Below are 10,932 nucleotides of genomic sequence, written 5' to 3'. Positions count from 1 at the left end.
CTTAAATAATATGGCTGTATGACAAAAAAAAAAAAAATTCTTATTTTTTATATTATTATTTTCTAAGTTATGAGAAATAAACTTTGAAGAAAATGAACCTATTTACTATGAATATTTTTAAAGCAATTTAACCATGAACGAGCACATTCAGGGTACAACAAAAATCAACGATAAGGTGAAAAATTATGGGGTTGCTTAAAATATTATTTCATTATTTATTATCGGTCTTCGTTTGATAACATACAATCAAGATTTGTTGGAAACTATGTAGAATGAAAAAAAATTGGTTGATTGGTAGGGTAGATGTAATAATCATTTTGATATCCAAATTAGTTGCTGTTTTTTTCCTTTTTAATGACCAGTCCAATTAAATGACAAAATATAAATTGTTTTATCAAATGTTATATAATTGGGTTTAGTTTTGAATCATTATCACAGTTCGTGGGATTCTCGGAGATATTAGCCAGAATTTGTTACTTATGTACTTTCCTGTCGATGTGTTCTGTTTCTCTTGGTTATATCCTGATACCACAAATTGATTCGTAATTGTGAGATGTATTAAATTAAAGCAGTCATAACAATGGATTAATATGAGCCACTAAAACAGAACATATAGATGACGGGATAATTCATAAGTTCTTAGAATGTTTACAATTATTTCATTATGTGGAGCGATAATAATTTCTATGAGAAAGAATCTTCATCATACAAAACTCCATAGCGAGAAATTATCATGTCTGTTCAATGAAAATGCTCTTATTTATTTATCCTTTACCTCATTAATAATACGCAGTTATTTTGTAGGATAGTAAGACTTTAAAAAAAATTATTATTTTTCTTTTTTATAATTGTAAAGCATGTGTTTATTGTGCTATGGACCAGTTTATTTTTTTATTTTCTTAAATTTGTAATAATTCTAGTACATTAGATTTATTATAAATTACATTTCAATGTAAATTCATGCAACTGACTTTATATATTTTATTATTTTAAATAAAATTTATTTTGGTCTATGAAGACAACAAATTAAGATTGTATACCAACTGTTATGATCAAACCATTCAATAGGGCTTGCGTCTTTTAATAGAGTTCGAGTCTCCAGTAATAAAAACAATATTTGTTAACCTATAGAGTTGTTTAAAAATACACCTTGATTTAATATAACTTCATATAAAATTAATGGGGTTCAATGCAGTTGGAATGTTTTCTTAGAGATCTAGATTGAAAATACTCTATGCAAAAGATACTCATTTATTTTTCTTTATCAACTTAACCCTTTGTGGATGCTTAGTAAAATGTTCATTTGAAGTACATGACCAATATTTTAAATTTGAAGGAAAGATAAAATTAAAGTTTAATTCTAAAAATAAACTAGAAGGTAAAATAGTTTATTATAGTTTCTGTACTGCTTGTAAAGTTTAAATGGTGTTATTGGATATAATTCCATTTTTCCTTTAAATTGTCAATTTTTCTTCTGATAACCACATGATCATTAAACTAAAAGCTATAATTTATTATTAAATTATAAAAAAAAGAGTTAAATATTTGTCTGAATTGGAATGTCTGTTAAGTATTCATATTATTTATTTGAATTTATAATAGTTATTTGGTATAAAGACTACTCCTGTAGTTGCAATGCTTTTTGAAACATTCCTTAGTTTTAGAATTTATAAGTTTTTGTGCTAACTGTTTTATCATAGGATTAATTAAATAAAATTATTTTCAAAGATTCTTCCATTACTTTACCTTATTGTGATTGGCATGAAAAAACTCAATGCCCAAAATATCATAATTATGCATTTTAGAACAGTAAATGATTCCTGAAATTAAAAAATAGGTATCTTCTGACTATAATAAAATTTATTGTGTCATAAATTTAAACAAAGGAGATTTAAATGAATTTAAATCTTCACTGAAGACTTCTCCCATTAATAATATAATATAAGAAACCATATCATATTAACAATAAGGAGAACATCCATAAAATCTGAAAAACATTGTTAAATTGTTGTTAATATTGATTAATTTATATTGTTTTACTTTATAATATAAAACAAATAAAATGTGATATAAAGGTACGTGTATAATGTTTACAAGTGACATGTACGGTACTTATTGGTTCTTCATATTGTAAATTTAACTATTATTTATCTCTTATATATTAAAAAAATCAAATAAATTACTTCAGTTATTGAAGAATTCTTAGTTTTCCTTGTTACCTTTTAACCTTAGTTCCAGTATTCCTTTTTAAATTAAATGAATTTATTTTCAATGGTCACTACTGTTGATTTTAAATCATTTTTGTGGTTAATTTACTACTTTTTCCATTTCAAATACAACAATTTTTTATTTTTTAGTCAGAGACTCCACATACTGTCTTTAGTCCATAATTTTGAACATTTTATAATACAAAGAAACTGAGTTGTGTAAAGAGTGTTCTGTATATTACATTTACCAGTATGCTATATTAGATTGACAAGGTTCTTCTTACTGGCTACTCTTTTAATTTATATTCAAATTCATCAATTTTGTAATAACCTAACTTTTTAAATTGAGTTTTATAAACAAATAATATGACTCTGATTTTTTATATAATGCAGTAGGAACCTTGTCAGAGACCCTGTTCAACTTAATGGAAAGATGAAATATGAACGATTCCTTCCCTAAGCAGGATTGTCTCTACGTCACTTATGGATGTTAGCTGACCTTCCTGTTTGGTCTATAATCAGGTATTGTGCTTTGAGACTCATTCTTTTCAATCTATAAAAAGAAAAAAATAGAACTTTTTTGCATTAGTAGTTTGGCTAGATCTTATTATTTATTTATCTTATCGCTGATTTACTTAGTTTATCATGTGGATTAGGCCATTAGTTCCCGAACTGGGTTCAGGGCATCCTGGGGTGCCACAAGTGTATGCAATGGTGCTGTAGCAATGATATTTAATTTTTACAACACTTTTGAAAATTAGAAGTAGAGTCCATTTATATAAAATGGCAAAATTAAAATCTCTTTATCTATGCTCCATTTAGCACTTGTAGGCAATATAGACTTTGGAATAAATACATAATTTAGAAATATGAAGGAGATGGTTGGGAGTGGTCAAAGAACAAAAAATAGTTAAAAGCTATTTATTGTTCTCTTTGACCCTTGTTTTTGCCTCAAGAAGGATGCAATGGCAAAAATGTTTGGGACATGTTGCTTTAAGGTAAAGATAGCATTAAGTTTCATAAAATCTCTGCGACTGGTGTAATAGTCTAAAAATATGAACATTTTCCTGTGCTAAATGACTCCAAAACATTGCTTCTAAAAAGCTTACTTATTCAAATTTAATGTCAATAAAATTTTCTATGATATCAGACCAAAATTAGCTCTGTACGATCACTGCTTTCTAGAATACAAATTTTCACAAACTAACCATTTACTTCAAAATGTCAAACAATTTTATAATCATCCCGCTTTGTTAAATATTGTTAAAAAAAAAAATCGAGAATAGTCTCAACATGACTATTCTCGATTTCGATTCACTCAACATGTGAATTTTAATTTGAAATAAATTTAATTAGCTTTAATTACAGCACAAAAAGGAATGTTTAGGCTCAAAACTTTTGTTAAAAATGAAGACAGTTTTTTTCTTATTTTTCTCAAAATCAATTTTTCATTGTTTTCGATTATCATTTGGCCTAAACATTCTTGTATGTGCTAAAATGATCAATAATTAAATTTACTTTAAATTACTTAATTTACTATTTCTCATTATATCTTCACTGTTTATCAAGTTAACAAAATTATAGAGGAATACAGAATTGTTAATGCATGGTAAATAATAACAAATTAAAACACGCATAAATAAATATGGTCGAAAAATAAACATAATTTTAGCTCCATCAATAAAACAAAACAAAGAAAAAATGACAATTAAAAGAACGTTACAGTAATAGTTTACCTAACTGCCGAAAGGTAGCAGCACAAATCGAAAAAGGAAAAAAATATAAGTTCCAATTAGTGCCGCAAGATGCCAGCACCATCCAGTGAAGCATTGCTAAAGTCAAATCTAGCAGGAAAAATTTTACTTTGTATTAGGAGAGTAGGAGTTTACAGGAGCTCAACTATTCCGTCAATGCCAGGTGAGTGACGATCCGATCGAGTGAGCTCCTGTGAACTCCTACTCTCCTAATACAAAGTAAAAATTTTCCTGCTAGATTTGACTTTAACAATGCTTCACTGGATGGTGCTGGCATCTTGCGGCACTAATTGGAACTTATATTTTTTGCCTTTATCGATTTGTGCTGCTACCTTTCGGCAGTTAGGTAAACTATTACTGTAACGTTCATTTAATTGTCTTTTTTTCTTTGTTTTGTTTTATTGATGGGAGTTAAAATTATGTTTATTTTTCGATCATATTTATTTATGCCTGTTTTAATTAGTTATTATTTACAATGCATGAACAATTGTGGATTCCTTTATAATCTTGTTAACTTGATAAACAGTGAAGATATTATGTGAAATAATAAAACAATAAGATATTGTTATTTAAAATATACTATTTGTTTATGACAAAATAATTTCACCTTTCTTTGAATGTAAATTGTATTGTTATAAAAGATCAGTTAGAAACTTCAAATAATGTAAGAATTTAATTCTGATTGAAGTATTAAGTTATAATTTAGTTTTGTTATGAAGTATTAACCATTTACATGGATTAAAAGAATTATGCTTTTAACATGTTTTATGCATCATAAGAACTTGTTATAAATGAAGAAAAAATAAAGATAAACAACTTTGCTATTGAAAATATCATTAAACTGTGAATAAAAGAATTGCTTAAAAACATTGATAATATGTAAGGTTGAGAATCGCTGGATTAGGCAAAGGGTAGTCAGAAGTATCAATAATCTCATTGTAGCCAAACAAATGTCAGTTGCAATCTTGTCAAACCAAAGTAGGTAGTAGTTGATACAATGTGCAGCTACCAATCTCCTGAGGAAAATCTTCAATTGCGGAGTTAAAGGCATTCAAATTTTGCTGAAAACACAAGTTGTTTATGTCTTAAGATAAATAAAAGTTTTTTTGTGGATGAATCATATTATATTAGTTGAATCTCTCCTGACAGAAATAAACAAATGTTTGTTCTTAAACCTTTAAATAACATGAAATATGAATAGATTTGTTCAGGAAGATAATATATTTTAAAATCACTGAAATTGAATCATTGTTGGAGTTGGTTAACAAGAAGTTAAGGAAGTAAGTACATTGCAAATATTGCAGTTGTATTTTTTAAGTACACTGAACTAGGAGTTGCACATTTCATTATTATAGTGTAAAGTAGTATTGATTATTAATTAATGTAAATATATTTTTTTTATAACAAGTGAACATATATTTGAATACATAAGGTATTTTATTTTTTTAAATCCATCATATTGCTGTAACCATTTCATTGATGCTGTGATATGCTAGCCTAACAGTAACAATTAATAACTTCTCCCTTCAACAAATAATACAATTATTAGTATTGCCCTTTATATCCATATATAGTACAAGAGCAGTTGTGAATTAATTGTTTGAGACTATTGTAGTTGAGAACGTCACCTTAACAACCTCAAGTCTGCAGCAGTCTATTCTGAGTGGGTTGACTTTTATTTCATAGTGGTCCAACGGAATGAAAACTCTACCTTCCCTCTCTGGTTGGAATAGGTCGCTTACTTTTAGGATAACCCACCAAGTGTAGAAAATAACCAGGTAGGTGGTAAGCAAAAAAAAAAAAAGAAGTTGCGTATCAATCTGTTGAACAATGGTTAAGAATATATGAGAAAACATTGCTGAAGATGTTAAGAAAATTAAAATTTCTGAAATCTAATGAATATAAAGTAATTTATAATTTAAGAAAGAATAAAAGAATCCTAAAAAGTAAAACCTTGGTTAGAATTAGAGCAGGACAGAAATTGGTTATAACTGTAACTATATTGTCAAGGATAAAATGTTTAGTTATAGGCAATAAAGTTATAGTTTATTCTTCACTAATTTCTGCATTTTAATTCATGAAAGAATTAAGGCTAAATGTTAATTCAACTTAGTACAAAATAATCCATGTTCATTAATATATATAGCTGAAGAGTTTGCTAATTTGAACTCGTTTATTTTAGGAACTATTACTCCGACTTGAAAAATCTTTTATTTCTGTGTTAGACCATCATTGAAGTATGCTTTGCATGCAGAATCATGTGTACCCTACTATAAATAAAGCTGAGGGACAAAATTTTAAGCAAATAACCTCATGGACAACTACAGCTTCATCTATACCAGATTGCAGAGAAAACCAGTTTATTCTTATTGCACTGAAAAGAAGAATTATCATACCTTTTATGCTAAAGTACTGTAAGTTTTTTTTAATAGTTTAAAACATACTGTGTTCTTAACAAAACTTTATTAATATAAAGCTGTCAAGCTGAAGATGCTTTCTGTCGAGTTAGTTTTTTTCAGTGATAGTTCCTTTTATTTTTCCACATAAAGTTCAGATGTTATTAAGTTAATCAGATAAATTTGGTCATGTACTTATCACACATATAGAACAAATTATAATGTGAGTGAAATCCCATGGAAAAGCTAATATCATAATAAAATTACTTCAATTGGTAAATACAATGTAAAAAAGGAAAAATAAAAAAAAACAAAAATGATAATATTTCTTAAATATATTTTAAAATATTTATTACAACAAAAGCAACAGTTTCACCCATTAAAACTTTCTTGTATCAAAAAGTATTAACACCTAATAATAGAAAAATATTAAATTAAATAAAATAAGGAATATATATTTCACAATTATTTGTTCTTTGTTAAAAAAAAAAAGAAAGAAAAAAGTGGAGTCAGCTACATAATAATTTATACACTTTAATAAGAATCATACTTTTCCCTATACTACATAAGTCATTAATTTCTGATTTTCTTAATATTCAGAAACATTATTCAAAATTTATTTTACAAGCAGAAGCAAATAAGTTAGGCTTTTCAATAAACAGATAGTCGGAGTAACACTTTAAAGATTATTATGTTAGTAAATGGAGATTGTTAACACTCCTCCAAGATTTCTGCTTTGAAGACATAGTTTTTTCTTTTCTTGACTCCTAGAGCATTGATTTGATATACTTTCTTAAAATATATAAGTTTATTTAACATTTAAAAAAACAAAATAAAATGTACACATTTCGATACGGTAATTCGATTTATACATTTTTACAATGCCGGTGAAAGTTATACATCTCAGAGAAGTCAACAAAATAAAAATAATATATAAAACAATTAGATCACATTTGTTAGCTGGTAACATTAAAAAGAAGCTACTGAGGAACGAGTCCATTTAAAACTAAAATACAGGAAGAGCCTCAGGCGAGTCGTGGAACCTCCTGTAGATGGACTGAACATAAGTAAAAACGCATTTCCAATCCGGCTTTCTCATCACAACCATATCTTCAACATCTAGGAGGGGAAAGATATCAGCTTCTTCTCTGAAAATTAGACAATATATAAATATTGATTATGAACAACTTTATAATGGTTATTTATTTTTTTAATGTGAAACATTTTTAATTACTAATAAGTAATTAAGGAAAAAATCGCTAAGACCACATTGTTTAAAACAAAACTGCATATGTTTTTTTATTTATTTTTAACAGTTCTATTATATATTTATATATACATAATGATGTATGTTTATATATATGAAAACTTTTAGACCTTTCGATTGGCCATTTTTTTCTTCTACACCCCAGTCACATAATTAAAATTATATATTTTTATATACTACTCCTGGATGAATTAGTTGTATGTATAGGTCATTTTTCATTTGGTGTTAAATAAATTTATCAATATTACACAAAAAATTTGGTTTTAAAAACATACATCACTGTCAAAACTGTTCATTCATTTTGGGACAATTTTTTTTTATTATATTATTGAAACTAAGTTGGAAGCAAATTTTCAAATTGCCTTAATTTTAATCTCTAGAAAGGCTTATGGATTGTCAATCCTTTTATCCATGAATCGCCTTTTTGACTACAGTTCCCAATGGGACTTTTGCTTTTCAGTGAACTCTGAGGGACTTTATATTCAACTATTTTTGTTAGTGAAATGAAGATGCAGTTAGTTATTTGTTATTTTTTTATTGATATTTAATAAATGTGTAACTGCCACTTAAGAGTATGAGTAAATATTTAGGTTTCAGCATAAAAAATATCCTTTACCCCTCTGAAAGTTAGATTTAAAAAAGAAACTGTTTAACTTTTCAATCCAAAAAGTTCAGGTCAGACTAGGAAGGATCCAATGAATTTTCATGTAAGTAGGTATCTGGGTTTTGTTTCACTTTTGAGCCATACAATTTTCAAATTACACATGATATAAAACTTCGAATCAACTGTTTTTATTTTAATTCTCATTTAGAAACTTCTTATTTATCGCATAATAAGAACCCCATATTACTTAGTAATGCTGTTCTCATTTTTTTTATTTTTGCTAGAAACATGCATGTAATAAGTACAAAATACCAATGGTACATGTTTTGAAATCTGAAAATGCTTTAAAAACCATTTTCAACTTGTTATCTTTGTAATGAAATAAATTAAAATTACCAAATTCAATTAATCACATAATAGATAAGGACAAATAATCCCTTCAAATTGTAATCATGATCATTAAAGCAGAATAGTTCATATATATACACACACACATATGTTTAAAAAAGTACTTACTCAGCAACTCGAAAGGCAAGCTCGAAGTTGTATCGACGTTTGTCTGGTGTTAATGAGTCATAATCAAAAGCATGGGGGCAGAAATGATGGATGAGTGCACAAAAAGCTAAGCCGTTACTCCAACTAGTTGAGAAGTTTTCTATTTGGATGTTCTGTAAAATTAAATCCACAAGTTATAAAAATATATGTTTTAAAATGGAAATTGTAAGATATGATATTAGGTTGTAAAATAAGTTTGTAGCTTTTTCAATATTTCAATTTAATCCTCTCTGTGTTTATAAAATCATGTTTTCATATTCTAAAAAGGATTAGTTAAAATGCTTTTATGCATCAGTTTCATTTCAGATTCCTTATCATTAAGTGGTATTTTGCTTGCTCAAAATGGAAGGGAAAAAATTCATTTTCGTCATATAATGATTTTTTATTTCCAAAAAAAAAAATCCGTTGCACAGATGGTTAACAAAATTTGCAGTGTTATGGCTATGATGCCTTAGGAGAAAGCATGTCCGTAAGTGGTTTGCTCGGCTCAGAACCAGAAATTTTGACTGGGTATACAAAAAGCACTCTGGTCATCCTTCAACTGTTGATGATGACCAAATTCAAGCATTGGTCACAGATAACCCTCACTCTACGACACGGGATATCTCAAAAACACTTAACATATCTCATGCAAGTGCCTCAAATTATTTGTGTCTCATAATCGCAAAAGCATAGTTTTCTATCATGCATAATGCCCGCCCTCACGTGTCTTTGCAGATCCCGCAGAAGTTATTGGTATTTGGCTGGGATGTGATCCCTCATCCACCCTATTCACCAGACCTTGTCCCAACAGATTAATTCGCTCGAGGACTGCAAAATTGTGAGTTCATTGTGCAAAAATCTAAAAAGTTCTGAGATGATGGAATTAAAAAATTACCTAAAAGATGGCAACATGTAATAGACCAAAATTGGTTCATATATAATTGGTTAAAATTATTTCCAAGAATATGAAGTTTTTATTGAAACCACCAGTAAAAATCGTTACAAACTTATTTTACAATCCAAGACTTTTATTTCTAATATAAAACTAACCAACAAAAAAAACTTATGAAGATGAGTGAGTTTACTTGATCAAAAAAATGAAAACCACATCTACATTAAAATATGCAAGAATGTAAAAAAAAACTTACAATGAAGCAAATAAAATTTTAGCATGGTAAACAAGGAGGCAAAAAAACCATGGAAAAAAAAGTTCAGTATAAGCTTAAAACAAAAAACTTAAATAATAAAACAATTCAATATATTTAAAATGAATTTAATTTGCAAGAATCCTGAAGTCATGCAAAGCAATATCACATAAAAAAAACAAAAAAACTTTCACACAAAACTAAATGAAACTTTTTGCCACATGTTCATGTGTACAAGGAAGCTGGAAAGTTATACTGATACTCTCTTCATCTCTAATGGTCTGTTAAGACATTAATGATTTATGTTTTTACTTATTATTTACTCTTGACAGTGAAACATATGTTTTTTATTATTCTATCGGATTTTATGTTTAAAGTTTCTAATTAAAGTTCAATTATATCAGAACCCGTGGAAGTAGAAAATGAAAACACAGAACATTAACATTGCTAGAAAAATGAGAAATTACCAAAAAGATTGACAAAAAAAGAAAATGTTTGCGATTTGGCTGAGTTATATGTGGAGTTGGATGTACAAAAATATAGGAAATTAAAAAAAGTATGTAAAATTGTAACGTTTCATAATTATATGATGGGCAAAGGCAGTGAGAGTGGAATTTTGTAAGGCAGTGAGGGCCCTTTAGTCAAAACTGCTTTATAGACATGGTTCCTAACAAAGTGTAGTAACACATATGTACTATAAATGAATCATAATACATATTGTCTGCTGGGAACTAAAGAGACAAAACTCTGAAAAAACTGTTGGGATATAAAAGAGTTTGAAATTTTGTAAAATTCTCAATTTTGGACTGATTGATCACTATATTTATTAATTTTTTTTTTGTGCTCTTAAAGATAAAACTGCAATTAAATTCATAGAACAACCCATTCAATTTCTTTTTCTGAGCTAGTTCACTTTTGCATTTAGGCCACTATTCTTCTTGACAGACAATATATTGAGTATTTTCCTATAGTCACCAAGTTTTTATTCTACTTCCAGTAATCTGACATACCCCACACCTATA

At 27.7% G+C, this 10,932-nt stretch overlaps 1 protein-coding gene and 1 long non-coding RNA gene across 5 annotated transcripts in view; one reads left to right on the top strand and one right to left on the bottom strand.

Annotated features, from left to right (window-relative positions):
• The first annotated feature begins 4,332 nt into the window (after positions 1-4,332).
• LOC106677320 (uncharacterized) lies at positions 4,333-6,431 on the top strand. Its single transcript, XR_001342580.3, has 3 exons — positions 4,333-5,241; positions 5,577-5,739; positions 6,144-6,431. It is a non-coding gene; the product is annotated as an uncharacterized lncRNA (long non-coding RNA).
• Positions 6,432-7,160: 729 nt separating this feature from the next.
• LOC106677319 (cytospin-A) overlaps positions 7,161-10,932 on the bottom strand; it is a gene marked incomplete at its 5' end in the record, with an annotated part of 86,161 nt that continues 82,389 nt past the window's right edge. For 2 of the 4 annotated variants that reach the window (XM_067051654.1, XM_067051655.1), the window contains 2 exon segments: positions 7,161-7,505; positions 8,745-8,896. In XM_067051654.1, coding sequence (XP_066907755.1) covers positions 7,364-7,505; positions 8,745-8,896 — 294 coding nt within the window. 4 annotated transcript variants of the gene reach the window in all.

Source organism: Halyomorpha halys, unplaced genomic scaffold (genome assembly GCF_000696795.3).
Source record: "Halyomorpha halys isolate HHAL.00 unplaced genomic scaffold, Hhal_1.1 Scaffold94.1, whole genome shotgun sequence".
In the NCBI taxonomy this organism is placed as follows: domain Eukaryota; kingdom Metazoa; phylum Arthropoda; class Insecta; order Hemiptera; family Pentatomidae; genus Halyomorpha; species Halyomorpha halys.
Note: the sequence above shows the minus strand (reverse complement) of the source record. Positions and strands in the feature narration are given on the sequence as shown.